Genomic DNA, 18,876 nt, shown 5'->3' with positions numbered 1-18,876 from the left:
TAATCTCATCAAAAAGTGTTTGAGTAGTGGGAAGTTATCAAGCTCATAGTGATGGATACATATTTAACATCCTTCTAGTTTTGACTTGAAAGCTCAAATTTTATCATTAGACAACAAATACCATGAGTTGTCTTACTTCAAGTGAGAGGCTTACTTTACTCAGTTTTGAGAAATGTCTGCCAGATAACCAAATCTGAACAACCATAGTTTGCCCGTGAGTTGTTCTTTGAAGTGAAAATGGTGTTCCATTTTTCAAAACGTCTGGTGTTCAGCTTATAATTCAATTGCCTGAGTGCTTTTCCTCCAGATAGCCATTGTTCTTTGGTATGCAGAAGTGCTTTTTTTTTTAATTTTATTATTATATTATGTTAGTCACCATACAGTACATCCCCGGATTCCTATGCAAAGTTCGATGCTTCATTAGTTGCATGTAACACCCAGTGCACCATGCAATACGTGCCCTCCTTACTACCCATCACCAGTCTATCCTATATACCACTCATTTCACCAACCAGAATATTAAGAAGGCATATACACAAGGGCTATAATTTAATAAAATTAACAACTTTTACAGATTTTTTTTATTGTGATGCTAAAAGCTGAAGAACGAGTGACTGTTAGATCAGTTGGGTGCTGCTGCCTTAATTCATGCTTAGGCAACAGCAGCTTTTCCCACCACTGCAAATATCAACATAACGAAAAAGGTAAACAATGTCTTAGTATTGTGAAACACATCTTCACTACACAGACCCTCTGAAAATGTCTTGGAGAGCCCAAAGGACCCACTGACCAGACTTCGAGAACTATGGCTTATAAGGTATCTAAATCTTCAGAGTCAGCCTTCTCTGTAATATGTTTATCCTTTCTCTTCCATTTTTGTTGCCTTGACCAGAACTGGGACCCTTGTTAATTTTCCCTGGATTGCTCTAACAGACCCCTACCTGCCCAGGGTCATTTTGCAAGGCTGTGAAATCTGACCCAGTTGTGAGTAGGGAGCAGAAATCCAGCCCAAGCTCCATGGGACATGGTTTGGGGTGACATCCTCCAGAAAAAAGGAGTGACATCCTCCAGGAAATTTAGCTGTAGTATGGGCTTGTACAGGCCTTATAATTGGTTATTTCACTCCCTAATCTTCTTACCACAATTCAACCCTGTGATCACAATTCTCTGTGATCACAATACTCTGAACTCAACTGTGATCACAATGCTCTCTGTGATCACAAAACTCAGCTGTGATCACAATACTCTCATCTCAAATGCCATTGGAATAAATACTCTCAGCTTGGAATCTAAGGTGTCACTTGAGGGTTGCCAAATGAAATAGAGGACACTTGGTTGAGTTTGAGTTTTAGACAAGCACCAAATAATGTTTTGGTATAAGTACATCCTAAATATTGCATGGGATATGCTTATCCTAAAACATTACTTGTTGTTTATTTGAAATTCAGATATAACTGAGTGTCCTGTATTTTTATTTGGTAAATCTTCAACCATATTCCTGCCCAACTACAGTTGCCCTAAGCTTCAACCAATTTGAATATTCAGTGTTCTCAAACAGCCACCCATGCCTAACTGCTTATCTTCTCTACAGTACTTCTGTACCTTTGTTCTTGTTCTTACTCTACCTAGGATGCCCTCTCTACCTATCCTTCTCTGTCAAAGTCTTGCCATTTCTCAATGGCCACAAGCTTTTACTAATGGCCCCAGGCAGACATGGTGTCTCCCATATTTGAGCCACATGGTCCTTCATATCTCTCCTAAGGTATCTCTTCTACCTTACTTCCTCTATTTTGTATGTAGCTGTGGGGCGCCTTGGTAGCTTATCTTGTCTTCTCTATTAAAAGGTGAGTTCCTTTAGGACAAGGATCATTGGACCACCTTTTTTGTTCCTGTAGTAACTAGCACAGTACCCTGCACATATTTTGTGCTCAATACATAGCTGTTAAATTGCCAATGTTTAGCCCACTATGTTTTTAATAACTGTATTTTAGTTACTAATTGAAAACAATGATGATTCATTGCTGACGAAGACCTTTCCACATTTGGATTCATTTTCTAATTAAGGATGAATCATTTGCTGGTAAAGATCTTTTCACATTTGTCATGTTTCAAGTGAAAAACGATTGAGGCTGAACAGCACGGAAGTATCAATTGTGACTAGGCAATTCTCATAAAAGATAATAGCTACCGTAACTTGGAATGTGGGATACCTTAAAAGTACTAATCTATCTTTCCATTTGATTTGGTGTGGAGAGGGAGTGAGACTATGATAAAGCCATTCAAGAGTGTCCTAAACCTCACTGGAGGATGAGTATTATTATACTTTCATTTCTTCCTTCTATGTCCTTGCTTTTCTCGCCTCCATCTTTCTCATTTGGCCCCTCTACATGGGGTATGTCATTCATGTATAACATATTAAGTCATGGGGTCATTTACCAGGAAACAGACAACTAAAGTTTTCAGGCATGTCATCGCTGACAAAGAAAAATGTCTCCTAACAGAGAATATGACATATAACTGGAAAAGTAAGTACTTAGGAGCAATTCATTTAACCATCATCGAGGTTCCCAGAAGTTCTAAGCACTGGACTCTGGCACCATCTTTGTGGGATAACCGTTGTTGGTTTCTGGCCGTAGAGTGGTGGTGTTAGGATATCCAGCCTACCTTCCTTTCCCTCCCATCACTTAATATTTTCTTTCTGCTTAGGCTTACAGGGAAAGTGTTTTTACTCATTTAAAGGTGAATGCAGATACCTATCCCTTCAAAAGAGCTGCCCACACCACAGCTACGGAAGGGATGAACTGACTCAGTAGTTCTATAAGTGATGCCCACATGCCCTACTGCCATCACACCAGCACATGAACCTCCCGTTCATATATGGTGAAAACGGCCAATGAAACACAAAGCTGAGTAACTCTTTCCAGACCAAAGGGTTTTGTAGGCCCTAGACATGTCCTTAAGAGTTAATATAGTGTAACGTCATGGGCTCAAGGGAGTTGAGTCCCATAGCAACAGACTAAATATTGTGTCCTAACACTTTCCTGACCATGCACAGCAATATCGGTAGGTAAAAAAATAATTTTCTAATCCCAGCATAGAACCTTTCTTTGACTAAATGGTCACTTCATATATTTAAAATGTCTTTATTGGGATGTTAACTTTAATGGATTTGGAAGGAATACAATTTGTCAAGATAAATGTATATCTAAGGAGTAGCTCAAGACATAAGTGTGTTTAATTAGTGGCTGTAATACTCCTGACTCAAGTTCTTTTGCATTAAGAATTTATATATCAGCTTTCCCATCCTTTACTTGCAAACTTAAACGATCCCTCCTCCCCACTCTCTATTTTTTTTTATTGCTTATTTTAAACAAGGAAAATCTAAAATGCTGGTTTCAAAAAAAAAATAAAGCTATAGTAAATTACCTGCACTAAGTACACTTCGAAGGAAAATGACTGATAGTTTCTTGCTCTTTGGTAAAAAACAGATAATGCAGTTTCCTTTACTGGTCCCATTGTCGTCAATTTAGAATGCATGACCAGACCTGCCTGGCATATATATTCATGTGTTTGTTCTAAATCCTTATTTTGCCCATTAAGCCCCATGTTACTGTCCATTGAAAAAAAAGCAAGTTTTATCTTAGAAGACCAGTAAGAAAAGACATTTAAAATTTTTTAAATAAGGAAAGCTATTAAATACGAATGTTAGTGTAGGATTCATTTAGTTTTACCAGTGAAGTCCTGAAAAGAATGAGACTTTTAGCTTTTTGAAAAACGCAAAGTACCTTCATGCTTCCTGACATAATTCTACCCTCAGTTTTTTTAAAGATTTTATTTATTTATTTTGAGAGAGAGAGAGAGCATGAGCAGGGGGAGGGAGAGAGGGAGAGGGAGAGAATCTCAAGCAGATTCCCCACTGAGTGCAACGCCCAACACGGGCTCAATCTCATGACCCTGAGATCAGGACTTAAGCCAAAAGCAAGAGTCAGACACTTAACTGACTGAACCACCCAGGCGCCCCTATACTCTCAGTTTTGTAGTGTCTTCTCTCAGAGATGCTTCATGTACAGAAAATGGTTTATAATCTTTTTTTCAAGTTTTTATTAATTTATTTTAGAGAAAGAGAGAATGAGAGCAAGTAGGGGGAGGGGCAGAGGGAGAAGGAAAGAATCTCAAGCAGACTGTGTGCTGAGTGTGGAGCCTGAGATGGGGCTTGATCCCACAACCCTGAGATCATAACCTCAGCAGAAATCAAGAGCGGGACGCTCAACCAACGGTGGAGCCACCCAGGTGCCCCGAGATTGGTTTATAATCTTGAGAACAAAACGAGAATCCCTTTATAGGTCTAGAATGAGAGGCAGCAGGCTTGCATTTAAAAGGCATGGGTTCTACACTCAAACAGAAAGGTTCTGATCCTGTTCCTGACAAAACTCAGGCCAGTTACTTAGCCACTCTCAGCTCATATTTCTTTTCAGCAATGTATGGCTAATAATATTTACCTAGGTTTGTGGTGGGTAAACATTCAGTGAAAGCAAGCAAGCTTTATTTAATAATCTTGGCTTCGGCTACGTGTACACCTGTAATGGAATAAAAAATTCACATCTCCATGCTTATGTAGCAAGGACTGCAAACAGCATCCTCTGATACACGGACTGTCAATATTACCGTTGTTGGGGAAACCCGGGACTCAGTGAGGCCATGGCCTGCATTCACCGGTAAGAGCTAGAATAGCACTCAGGTGACTTCTCCTGGAGTTCAGCTCAGTGTGAAGGTGAGATCCCAGGGCCTCCTGTGGTGTCTGCCAAATTGCCTAGTCCTGTTGGTCTTGATCATAGAAATGGAAAAACTTAATTTGAAATTGAATAGCTCTGTAGATTTGTCATTGTCTTTGATATGGGCTCCCTCGATGAGAACCTTGAAGAATTATTGTAGAAAGGGTAGAAATGTGTTGGTGAAAGTGTCCACATGCTGCGTCTGTACATTTAGGAGTAAATCACGGTGCTCTTCCTGCTGTTCAGGACTCTGTCTGTTGACATTAAAATGTCCTCACAACTTATAAAAATCATTAAGGACTCCATTTGTGCCTCCCTGGTGGGAAGTTAGGAAATAAAGCCATGCCAGCTAGTGTACATTTCAAATATTTACAATACTGTACTTTCTCTCCAGGCAGCACTCTCGCAGCATCCCTCTGAGAAATTAGTGCAGACACAGACTAGACCTCCCCCAGGCCAGCATTTTATTAAGGAAATCTCAGAGTCAGTCTTTCTCCATTGTCCCCTAGAACCCTGATCTCATCACCTCTGATGCTTATGCCAGAGAATAAAGGAAAGGAACAAAAGAAGGAGGGGAGAGGGGAGAGGAGGGAAGAGGGAAGGGGAGAGTAACTGGCATTTCACAGGTGCATAGCAAGTATTTACACTGAACTGAGCCTCCATCAGCAACACTTCCATTCTAAATCTCACTTGAACTATAGTTTCAGTAACAAGGGACAAAGTAATAGCAATAGTGATGGCTCGTAAGTATTTGATAAGAAAGAAAAATATGGAAAATGACAAGATCACTCCCTGATGAATGAAAGATAAAAGACTGACTCAAAGACAATTTCTTTAACAGGAAAAGTGTAAGATGATGGGAAAAGGTAGTAGGAATGGTTTTAGAATTTATTTCCCAGAGGATTTTTTGAATTAAACACATTTTTACCTTTCTGGGATGGTTTAAAGAGGCCCAATGGAGGACAAAGGAATTCATCCGTAGAGATATGTATGAGCCTGTGAAGTCTTTCCATGGAGGGAAGGAAACGCCGTAGACAGTTGGGGTAAGGGCAAGAAGATGTAAAGACAAATCCAAGGAGAGCTGCTTGCTTAGGCTCATGATGTGTACGCAGGTAACGGGCAGGGATTCCTCCCCCACTCCCAACTTTGCTCACCAGATATTGTGAGCAAATACATCCCCTGTGTAATCCAGCACCAGATCCTAGAATGGAAGGTTATGTCGCTGAGCTTGTCACTACTCTCCAATGGCAGGAATCACCACGGTGCTGACCATGTCCACCATCCTCTCTGGCATGAGCGCCTCCATGCCCCAGGTGTCCTACATCAAGGCCGTGGACGTGTACCTGTGGGTTAGCTCCCTGTTTGTGTTCCTGTGAGTCATCGAGTATGCAGCTGTGAACTCCCTCACCACCGTGGAAGACCGGGAGCAATTCAACAAGATAGGGAAGGTACTGCTTGTTTAACTAGCGGATCCCTTTGGAATGTGAAAAAGGCTATCCTTACCTATAATCCTCTCCTGATGGTGTCGTAAGCCCTTGTGTTAAGTCTCTATACCTTGGCCAGATGCAGGTTTACAGGATTTATTATTGAACCGTATTCTGTCTGTGTCCGCTGGTTTCCTCAGCATTCTTATTCACCTTTGCCAGGAGTTTTTTTGTGTGAGGCACTTCACTCAGTGTGCCCTCTCCACTGATTCTATCCTTTGAAAAGGAAGGGTTGATGTACAAACTATATCCTTTCAAGCAGGTGATGATGATGATGGGAATGGTGAGATTAGCTAACATTTAACGTGTGTTTGCTATGTATTGGTATTATACTACCACTACCATACAGTATGTCACTTCATGCTGAATGACCCCAAGAGGTCGGTTCTTTATCGCCTTCCTTTTACAGAGGTGACATAGGAGCAGATAGGGAGTAACTTGGCCAAGGTCACACAGCCCAAGAGGAATCAGGATTTGATTCTGACCCTCCCTGACTCCAATGGCTGTGCTCTCAATCCATAAATGATATATTTCTCTCCACCAGAGCTAGGATTTATGTTTCTCTTCTTGTCACTTGGGGGAGTGGAAGAACATAAAGAGAGATTCTTCTCTCTGCAGTATACTGGGAATAAAAGGTGCCTTCTGGGTTCTAAATGTCCTCACATGTTTCTTGTGCCATTATTTAATAAAAATGGATAGATTGATATCTACCAGCTTCATTTCACAAAGGACTGGGGCGCCAGTTCACTGTTATTATGAGAACTGACATAAGACATTGTACTTCAGAAACCTAATTCATCATATCGATTTGTTTGCTAGCCTACACTTGAGACTATCTGTGTGTGTATATGTGTGTGAATATATATACACAGATATGCACATAATTTTAATGTAATATATTCACATTGGTTTAAGAAATTCTTAAGAAATTCTTATACATGCCCAAAACATTATTTAGTATTTGTTACACTTGTAGTGAGAGCATTCCTTACTTTTCAGAGTGTTTTATATCCTCTTTTCAAATCGAAACTTCATATCAGCTCCATGAGGTCGGCCTTACAGAGATTATTATCTCTATTTTTAAAATGAAGCAGCAGATTATGAAGGAAAGTGATTTGCCAAAAGATTCACGGCCAACAGAGATGCAGTTGCAATTCAGATCTCCTGAAATGCTCCTTCATGCCTCTATTATAGAGCCTTTGAGTCAATGCTGTAATAGGAGCTGATTTTGCTTTTTTGCTGATGCTTCCATTTCTTTTGTTGACAGTGTGTGAGTGTGTGTCCTCACCACATACATACCCACAGTGACCGTAGGCAGGTGTGAGGAAACCAGGAGCTTTTAGACAAGTATGCGGTAATAGATGTGCACACATCACCTGGGATTTGTTCAGGTTTTCCTTCAGTAAATCTGGGGTGAGAGATCGGTGAGTCTGCATTTCTAACACACCCCAGATGCTGTTGGTCCATTACCCACACTGGGAATAGTAATGATTTAGATAATCTGTGAAGTGAAAGATGACAGGGAAAAAATGTGTGATGAGGAAAAGAATTTTGATGTTTCTCTGTTTTGTTTTTATGTGGAAAGTAGTTAACCCAAGAAAGAGGCATTGTCGTAATCCAGGCCCACCTCTCTCTAGTCTTTTGATTCCAAACTTGTCTACATCTCCCCACCCCCACCGGCCACACAACAAATGTGTTCACACTACTGAATTTTCTTTTTCACTGGATGGGGTTGTACAGTCTTCTTATGTACCACTAAGGAGAGAATCTTTTGAGTTAATAAGCATCATACATTTAAAAAAATTTTTTTATTGGGGTAAAATCCATATAACGTAGAACTTACCATCTTAACTATTTGTAAGTGTGCAGTTCAGTAGTGTTAAGAATATTTACCTGGTTGTGCAAGCAACCTCCAGAGCTTCATCTTACAAAACTGAAACACTGTGCCCATTACACAACTCCCCATTTTCCCCTTTCCCCAGTCTCTGGAAACCACCTCCTTCAAAGGCACAATTATCTCAAAGAAATGTCCTACCTGCCATTCCTAGATTTGTGGGGCAAAATGAAAAAGCACAAGATTTGGAGTCCAAAGAAGTGATGCCAAACCTAAGTCCACAACTTCCTAGCTCTGCTTTTTGGGTTGTCTCCTAAACGTCACTCTTCATTTTCAGAATGTTGGCATTTCTTCCTACTTATCTCACAGGGCTGTTGTAAATGGTGTAGTAAATGGGTCTGAAACTTCTGCAAGCTGTAAAATGCTCCACAAATGTTAAGTTCTTATTGCGATTAGTGCCCAGAGCAGAGGCTCTGAAAGAATAGCAGTTTCAATGAGGATAGTGGGACAGGCTGTCTGAGATGAGAAATGGTTAAAAGGGTAGGATGCCATGGTGAGGTGTAGGGCAGAAAGGCATGTCCAAAGGTTTGGGGGATAACCAGTGATACGTCTTTCCTCTATACCTGAGTTTTAGAGAGAGATAGATGTGGGGACCAGACAGAGAGATAGGATGATGTCACTTTGTTGTTGATAAAGCAGTTGGGAATAAGTGTCTTAGATATGTGAGCAGGAGTTCTCACTAATGTTTCATCACTGTACTAAACATACTTACCCTTTTGGTCACTAGTAAAGCTAGACAATTCAGGACTCTCCCTGTGAAGATGGTCCCCTTTTACCTCATCTCAGAGAACAAACTTGGATACCAATGCAGATCCCAAAGTGAGGACTCAAAAAGAACTGAACCACACATGCTAGTTCCTTCTCCCAAATCTCTAAGGTAGGATGATGGAGGGATAGTGAGAAAGACCAGGAACATGAGGGTTTAGAGCTCCTCCCTATGAAATCATGAAGTTAAGCAAGCTCATTAACTACCACCGTCACCATCACACTCCTGTCCCCACCTCCCCCAGATGCCAAGAGCTGGGAGAACATCAAGGGCCATGGAAAAATCATCCGTAGTGTTAACGTTTGCCCAGAAAGAAGAAAGGAAGTTATTTTCTTTCTTATACCTTCATCCAAATGTATTCCTACTTCCAGGACTTAGAACTTAATATAAAACAGTCAAATCCCTACTTTAGATATAATATGCCTTGGGTATGTGCTTAGTTGTAGATGAGTATGAAAAATTAAAGACCCGTGCTAAAACTCTTTCTCCTAGAACAACAAACTTACACATTTGTGGAGATTAGTACCCTACTGGTAAAATGTATACTGCAAGATTTAATCAATTATATAAACGGTTTTAAATTATCATGATGTCCAGTAGGTTAACCAGTAGTGTTCTGGATGGCTATAATGAAACCACTGAAGAGACTATATTAGTTATTCTATCCTCAGATCCAGAGTTGAATATATTATTAATGTTATTTTTGGCTATCTGAGGTTAGTTTTTTAGTCTTGATCCATTTCATCTTTATATGATCCGTTTTCATTCTATTATGAAAAGTTTCTACGGCTAAAACAAAAAAGGACAACATAACTTGAGTATAGTCATACTATGAGTATGACTACATAAGATATTCTCTATGTCTCTTGAATTCAGTAGAATATTAGGTTTTTTAATTGCTATGAACCAAATATGTGTTTTGGCAGAATTTACTCTGTAGCCTCCAATTTGAATTCTGAATAATTTCATCCAGTAGTAGCCTGTTCATATTTGTTTTTTAACTTCACTATAGATCAAGAAGTGATTTTGTTTTCTCAGAAAGAAATTAGCAACAGCTGCTTCATAGACACTGTTCTGTATCAGTGAGAACCACTATCTTCCTCAAAGTAAAACCTTAAAGAAAAATGGTAGTTTAGATTCAATCAGGTGCTGGAGCCAGAAAGTATTGATAATTCTCTCCTTCTGAAAAATAAGCCAATTTCAGGTTGTTTAATTGGGCTATGTTGGTTTTCATTTATAGGTACTTTCCAGCAAAAATGGGAAGGCTTGGCCAATTCACATTTAAAAAGAGCAGCTAAAATCTTTTCCTACCCCTACTCCAAATTTAAGCATAAATGGATCACCAGATGATATTTTTCTGGTTTTGGACAAAAAACCCCACACTGACTGGGTGTATTGCTATGTTTTCTCTAAAGAGGAAAATATGTTGAAAAGCAGATCCAATTGGCTTATATTGCTCTTCTGATAAATCATATTCAATTTCAACTCAAACTTATGGCAAACAATTCATACTACTCAGAAACAAAGGCAAAACCTGAAACTGCTCCATTCTGGAGGAAAGACGCATTTGAGCATTCCAATCTATCAGGTCAGAACTAAATTAGAAGACATTGACATTATAATTGTGAGACATTTATTTGTATAATGTTCAAATATCTCTATGGAGACAATAATAAACCTTGCTAAATCTCTATTAAAAACAAATCTCTATGATGATGTTTTCCATTTGTTACTAAAAGAATTCTATTCTTTAAAATAAGCAAAGCGTTCTTAGCATTTCTTGAAACTATCTATTTTAAAAATCTGATTGTTTAGACTTCTACTGTGATTCCTACATACAGAACCGTATTCATGACCTACTAACAAAAGTCTTTTTGTCAGCTTTCTGGAATGTATAATATTGATAGAGTTCAAGCCATGGCCTTCGATGGTTGTTATCATGACAGCAAGACTGAAATGGACCAGACTTCCTTTTCTCTACACTCAGAAGAGGACTCTGTTCGAGAAAGATCCACAGGCAGCCCCAGCACAGACTCATCTCAGATAAAGAGAAGGCAATACTTAAGAGGGCATGTTGGTAGAATCATTCTGGAGAATAACCATGTCATTGACACCTATTCAAGGATTTTCTTTCCCATTGTGTATATTATATTTAATTTGTTTTACTGGGGTATATATGTGTGAGGAGAAATTCCCAACGTATAACACTTGTCTTGGAATCAGATTATGTTAAAAACAACAACAGCAACAAACAACTCCTGACTGTCAGTTGGACGGAAATAGATTAAACTGGGAGTCAGCCAGTCACCTCTCCTGGACTACAGAAGATTTGAAAGTTGATGGATTTACCTCTGGGAGAGAGTCTAAGGACCCAGGAGAATTTGACTCCATACATAAGAGTCACAGGCATGCATATGACAGAAAAACAATTTCCATAGGGACGGCTTTGTAACTACCTCTCCTAGACCCTCCTTGCTTTCTAAATGTAAAGTTTTTGTATTTACCTGAGGAATAAAGCTATGACAGTAATTCAAGAAACATTTATTCCTTAGTGCTAGTCAAGTACCAGATTACCTAATAGAGTTGAACCCTTGTAAGGAAGAACATCAGCATCAAGGTGGTACCGTGGATACTCATGCAGCTGAGATGTGCTTCCTGCCCAACTCCAGCCAAGTCTGTTCTCTTATTTCACTGTTATGTTTCGTGTATTATTGACTCCAAAAGCAGAAAATCTAAACTTTGTTCCTATCCTAATGTTAAATTAATACATCAATCTTCAATGACAGTATCTCGTATTTTGTAGTTAAGTTATAGCTTTTATAGCTCTTGGGAGGCATTTAATTAATTAGTTACTATATTCACCAAATGTTTATTGACCTCCTATGTGTGCCATGCACTTTATTAGGTGTTATGTAAAAAAAAAAAAAAGGAAGAATACAAAATGACATTCCTGCTGTCAGTGAGTACGAAGCCTATCAGGATCAGTGAATCACAAAACGCAATAGCTATAAAAATAGAGGTTTGTACGTGGTGCTGTCTGAGTTCTGAAAAGGGGATACCAAAAGAAGGAAAAGAACATCTATGAAAGGATGTGGACTCTCAATTTATGAGCAACGAAAGATGCTTCCAGACATGGCATTGAGTGAAAAATTGAATGAAATTCCATAGTAATCCCATAGTAACTTTGGTTGAACCAAGTACATCAGGTCAAGTGGGTATTAAATAAACGTTAAGTAGAAAAACCTCCAATGATCAGCATTCACTTCGTAGACTGGCAGCGTGCATGCTTTTGTGTTAAGAATTTTGCGAATAAGGGGTGCCTCGGTGGCTCAGTCGTTAGGCATCTGCCTTCGGCTCAGGGCGTGATCCCGGCGTTGTGGGATCGAGCCCCACATCAGGCTCCTCCACTGGGAGCCTGCTTCTTCCTCTCCCACTCCCCCTGCTTGTGTTCCCTCTCTCGCTGGCTGTCTCTCTCTCTGTCAAATAAATAAATAAAATCTTTAAAAAAAAAAAAAGAATTTTGCCAAAAAGATTCCATTTAGCGATCAGCCCTCAGTAGGAAGTACGAAAAATCCCCTTCCTATTTTGATTTCTGCCATTGAATTAAGGAAAATAAATTAAACAGTGTGTTACTTTCAGTGTATTGCCATTTATTTCACCATAAAGTAAACCAAAATCATTTGAATTATTTCAAGCCAGGTGAAGAGATAAGTAACTTCCTGCTTATTTACCAGCAACATTGATTTTGGTTCTCTGCTGTGAATAACAGAGGGTTCTAGAAACTTATTTTCCTTTTTGGTGCAAAAGGTTTAAAGGTAAATTCCATCTCTATTATAACTTCTCTCGTAGGCAGGCAAAGTATCTGGGATACTTCATTCTATTTTCTTAATACAACTTTGGCAATTTTTTCAAAACTTTTCAAGGATTATATTTTTCTAGGAAACTCTTCAAATTTGAGCTAATATAATTTATTAAAACCCTTCTCCATATAATTGTAGATAGACCATACATACATTTTTAAACTATTTACTTAATAGTTTTTACTTGACTTAAGAGGAATAGTAATTTTGTAGGAATATATTTTCGAAATACAAACATATGTCTATGTTTGTTTTTTAACATCACTTATATACAGAATATGTTAGAACCAGAAATATTAACCCAACTGTCGTACTCTGCTCAAATAATAGCTACCAATTCTCAAAGAACCACCTAGGATATTAACTTGTTCTGTATAAGTCAAGCAGAGAAAGACAATTATCATATGATTTCTCTCATCTATGGAACATAAGAACTAGGATGAACAGTAGGGGAAGAAAGGGATAAAGAAAGGGGGGTAATCAGAAGGGGGAATGAAACATAAGAGACTATGGACTATGAGAAACAAACTGAGGACTTCAGAGGGGAGGGGGGTGGGGGAATGGGATAGGCTGGTGATGGGTGGTAAGGAGGGCACGTATTGCATGGTGCACTGGGTGTTATACGCAACTAATGGAGCATCGAACTTTACATCGGAATCCGGGGATGTACTGTATGGTGACTAACATAATATAATAAAAAATCATTTAAAAAAATAAAATAAAATAAAAAACAAACAAACAGGCAAATCTACAAATGAACAGAACAAATCTACACCATTCCCTTCTAACTCTTTGGTTTTTCAAATAGGACTGTTTTTCTTGTGCTTTGAACTATACAATTCAGGATGTCTAAAGCTTCCCCTGGGCATATTTACTTCCCAATTTCAAGTCAAACGTATCCCCAAGTACATTTGGCAGTCTAGGCTAGAAGAATGGGTCTCCACCACACTACTCATATGCTTGGCATTCCTCCTGAGGAGTGTTAATGCCCAGTTGTTGGCCAATCAAACGTAACTTTTGTTAATGTCTAGAAATGGTCTTTGCATTCTTCAGTAATGTCTAAAATATGTTTGCTGCTCGAGAGAATTACTAGAGCATTCAGAATGAGCCCCTGGGATTTTGGCCAGTTTTCATCTCCTCAAATCGGTGGCTTGTGAAGATTATGAGGACAGAACTCTTCTGTGAACTAGATTTCTACAGGGGAGCACCGACAATTCTGTCTCCGTTATTTCAAAAAGAATGAAATCACAGTTACCTGAGAAATGTATAAGTGACAGCATATAATAGTTACCTCATTTTGATTTTCACTTCATTTACTGATCACAATCCAAAACAGACGGCGTGTGATTGTTCCCTGAGGGATAAGCTTGGATAAAATGTAAGGATTTCAAAAATAAGCTGCTTTCCAAGATTTAAGAAAAGGCCAGACAGCTCTGTAAACTGCCTAAATATAGAAACGGGATATTTTATAGGGACTGCTCTGGAAAATCTATGAAAAGATAATATTTTTAACTTACTTTTATTGTTTTCTGATTACAAAAGAAATACAATTGCATTATAAAAATTAAAAATACAAATTGGAAAAAAATCCACTCAGAATTAAATAGTTAACATTTTAACGCATATTCTTAGAGTTTTCCTATGCATAACATACATTTTTCTAATGGAATCATTTTGTATACACTTGCATTTATTAATTTAAACACATCATACCAAGCACTGTGTTGGGGATACAGTAAATATGGACACTCCCTTACTTATTGAACTTACATTCTAATCGGGAATGAGTCTGACTTATGCAATTTGTAGGCAGATTTTCTTCTTTGGATCTTAAACAACATTTCTTTTAATTTATTTATTTTTCATAAACAACTCTCTATGCCATTTTTTCCTGCAAAATAACTTTTATATGCTGCAGAGCAGTCCACTGAGTGAGTATACCATAGTTTATTTAACCCATCTCCTCTTGTGGAACATTTGCTTTATTTCCTATTGTGTGTGATTATAATGGGCTACAATTAGCAACAGAAAGAATATTTAGAAGTAGGGGTGCCTGGGTGGCTTAGTCGGTTAAGCGAGTAAGCATCTGCCTTGGCTCAGGTCATGATCTCGTTGTCCTGGGATTCAGCGAAGGCACCTTGAGCTCCTTGCTCAGCGGGGAGTCTGCTTCTCCCTCTCCCTCTGCCCCTCCGCACCCCTCGTGCTCTCTCTCTCTGTCTCGAATAAATAGATAAAATCTTTAAAAAAAAAGAATATTTAGAAGTAAAATTATTTTAGAAACAAATACAATTTTTAGCCAAATCCAAAGTTAAGCATTTATTTCCTTTATAAGAATTCCTTTTTGCCACTAGAATCTGTCATGTCAGGCTCACTTATCTGTCTGTTTAAATGGATATATATCCATTGGCATTCCCTTTATAAAAGAAGTTTAGACATTGTATAAGATACCTATATTAAAGCAGTCCTATTTATTGAAATTCTGCTTTCTTTCATGACTGTGATTGCCATCACCAGCCCTTTTTGTAGGTAGGAGAGTAACTGAGATTGCAAATATTTGAGTATGAGTTGCTACACAACCATAATTTATGGTTACATTTTCTTAATCCTTGCAGGTGGATTAGTTTTCATGAATAAGGTCTATCATTTTGTATTGTGCCACTCATAAGCCTATTCAAATCACTCACACCCATACAATTTTTTAACCTGGAAATTAATGAGGAAAGGAATTATACCTAATTCTATAGTCATTACTGAGGTCAAAATTCCAATGAGATTAACAACACCCTCGAAGAAGTAAGAGAAAAAAGTGGTAAGGAAATTGTTATTTCAACTGCAATTCCAGACCTGGTGTGGCTGTTATTTCCTGGCAGGGCCTTAGGCAACAGTCGGTGTTACATCCCATCTACCTTATACCTATTCTTTCCTTTAAACATTGCTTTAAAACAGTCAAACTGTAATGTTCTGGTCATTTTAATATCGTATCACTTTCCAACTGCAGTCTGACTTCCCTGAACTTAACAAAGAACGTGAACATTTTGTTTTCTCTTGTGAAGAAACTGTGAAAGATAAAATGCACTGGTTAATGGAGACGGTTTTATCAGGTAATCTCAAGGGGGAGGATATTCACTAATGAGGAACATCTCAAAATCAAGGAAGGGGGCCCAGAAGTCCAAACAGACAGAAAAACGAGGGAGTCTTGTTCAGAGATGGAGGTGGGAGACGCAGTTCTTACCTCAGAATATATGACAGTAGGGGCGCCTGGGTGGCACAGCGGTTAAGCGTCTGCCTTCGGCTCAGGGCATGATCCCAGCGTTATGGGATCGAGCCCCACATCAGGCTCCTCTGCTATGAGCCTGCTTCTTCCTCTCCCACTCCCCCTGCTTGTGTTCCCTCTCTCCCTGACTGTCTCTATCTCTGTCAGATAAATAAATAAATAAATAAAAAATCTTAAAAAAAAAAAAAAGAATATATGACAGTAAGCTCATCATTTCTCAGAAGATGGAATGATTGCGGGGGGCAGATTTTTTGACTCTTGCTGCTTTCCAGGAACACAGGGGCTTCAGATAAAGTTCAACGTAGTCACCTGTTTTTCCAATTCTAATCTACTGCTGAGTCATAATTTTTTTGATCAATAATGGGGCCAAGTGCGGAAAAGAGATTTCAGTCACTGAGAAAAATTGCCATAGTTTTCTTTTCAATATATTGATACTTAATGTGATGTAGGAAACACTGAACTACATTTTATTATCAATTAGGTCACTTGATGGATGAGCTATTACTTTGATCCCAGGATCGATACAGTTCATTACAGAAATTTATTTTCTACAAGGGTGCTTCAAAGGCTTTAGACAGAATTGTGGGGCTGGTTGCTCACTCCTTGCCTTAGGTCATCAAAAGGAGATGAAGTTATAATATCATTAGCAAATATTCTGAAACCTATTGGGAAGCAATAAGTCCTTTAAAAGTGACAGAGAGTTTTCAATATTTCCAAGAAGACTCGCTCCTGAACCAGGCACCCTAAGGAAGAAAGTGCTTACACACATTCGTCTCTTCTCGAGAGAACATTAATGCAGGTGTTTCAAGTGTTTTACACTTTAAAGAAGTGTTATGAACACAAACCTACACATCAAATAAATTTTTAGAGCAATCACACCACCCCAGAATAACTTAAAATAGATTTTGTTAATTAGGTTGTATCTTAGATGACGTTATATTTAAACTAAATGGCAAATCAATGGGAAAGAAGCCCCAGGACCTGCTAAAGAGCTTTTAAATGAATATGCAGTTCAGGTATGCAGTGAAGAGAGAGATGGTTTTGTGAAAATGAGCTCTAATAATTTAATGTGACTTAAAAAGATAATGGGAATTTGAAGCAGGAGAGAAAAATAAGGCAAAAGAAAGAGAATGGTAGGAGCTAAAAATGCGGTTGATTCATAAAATGTGGAGTTCCATAGTGTGTCTTAGAGGGAAGATTTGGATTTGAAGGTAGAATTAATTATATTTCATTATTTTGGATAATATCCTGGTCTAGATTAATGCAATCAGATGATTATTGCTCATTTGTACAAAAGATGGTGTGTCTTTGAGCAATCAAAGTAATTAATTGCATGTTGGTCACCACATAATCAATGTAATATGCTATCCTTACCGAAATAATCAAGTTATTTAAGTTATTAGGATCATTTGATTCTCTCATGACATTATCACTTACCTCTTTTATGCAGTAAATTTAGTGGCGGAATTTCTGCTTGATTCATGTGGATTAACCATTTATTATATAGCTGAACCATATTTTATATGGAATAATCTGAACTTGTACAGATAGACTATGAATTCATTATTAATCAATGGCTGTTTAATGCGCTTTTTTAAAAAAAGATTTTATTTATTCATTTGACAGAGATAGAGACAGCCAGTGAGAGAGGGAACACAAGCAGGGGGAGTGCGAGAGGAAGAAGCAGGCTCCCAGTGGAGGAGCCTGGTGCAGGGCTCAATCCCAGGACCGTGGGATTACGCCCTGAGCCGAAGGCAGACGCTTAACGACTGAGCCACCCAGGCGCCCGTTTAATATGCTTTATTGGCTACTGCTTCTCTGCCCCTTGCTGGCATCTCAGGTAGATCCCTCAGCTTTTTGGATACTTTGAGTTATTGATCAATCAGCCAATCAATCAACAACCACATATAGATACACATACATACATACAGACAAACCATTCACTTTGATGATGGAGATTCATTTTCAGGTATAAACCTGATTTAAGTGTGTTTTCACTTTTTCCACCTTAGGGCTTAACCCCTGAACTGTGGAAATTGTACCAGGAAGAAGGTAAAATCTGCTCTAGTACATGCCTCTCTCCTACCCCCTCCATTCCACCAGGTTCAGGGGCAACGAATGGGTGGGGAGGATCAGGGAAAGAGCTGGCAAACGTCTTTTAACTTAAATGATACTTATGTTAGTTCTTTTGGTTGGTTGATGTCCTCTGGGTGGGCAGGTAGGCCTGGTTTCGTGGGCATGAAATCAGTATCCTCACACAAGGCCTCATCTGTGGGGGTTAATGTTCTGCAGTTGCCATTTTGAAATTCTTCGTAATGTAATCTTTGAATGTGTTTTGTAAGTGAAGTCTGTCGGAACAATGGTGCACATACCAGGGCCTGGCATGAGCAGTTCTGCTTCCTGTCCTGTGGGATACGCTCTGGACCTCACTTTCCTGCTTCCCTCTTCCAGCCCCACCTGAGACCCACGCTGCCCCCTGCATATCCACACATCCCAAGCATTTCCCTGCCCTGGCCTGGAGGCCCTGCCATGCTGTGTTTGAAGAGTGCCCAGACTGGTGCAAGCCTCTCACCCACCCCCTCTGAAGGGAAGGTAGAAGCCCTGGCTGGAAGGTTGCAGTCTCCTGAGTTTGGCCAGTCTGCTTTGGGTTGGGGCCCTGATCAGTGCATTAGGAAGATTGATTTCCCCACCCCTGGCCTGGGCACAGCGGTGTTGGTCCAGTGGTTAGCAGGAGGGGTACTCAGTAGCCTGTGAGCCATATGTTTCTGTGCGTCTGTGGATGCTGAGTGGCGCTGCAGGGCCCCCCCGCACCGTGCCTGTGAATGT

The 18,876-nt window shown here is 39.2% G+C and overlaps 1 protein-coding gene across 1 annotated transcript in view; it reads left to right on the top strand.

Moving 5' to 3' along the window:
* Positions 1-11,100, top strand: part of GABRR3 (gamma-aminobutyric acid type A receptor subunit rho3) — a 50,476-nt gene extending 39,376 nt beyond the window's left edge. Inside the window, 2 exon segments of the mRNA XM_002920035.3 lie at positions 6,024-6,220; positions 10,798-11,100. Of these exon segments, the coding sequence (XP_002920081.1) occupies positions 6,024-6,220; positions 10,798-11,100 (500 nt within the window).
* Positions 11,101-18,876: the final 7,776 nt, after the last annotated feature.

Source organism: Ailuropoda melanoleuca, chromosome 1 (genome assembly GCF_002007445.2).
Source record: "Ailuropoda melanoleuca isolate Jingjing chromosome 1, ASM200744v2, whole genome shotgun sequence".
Taxonomy (NCBI): domain Eukaryota; kingdom Metazoa; phylum Chordata; class Mammalia; order Carnivora; family Ursidae; genus Ailuropoda; species Ailuropoda melanoleuca.
Note: the sequence above shows the minus strand (reverse complement) of the source record. Positions and strands in the feature narration are given on the sequence as shown.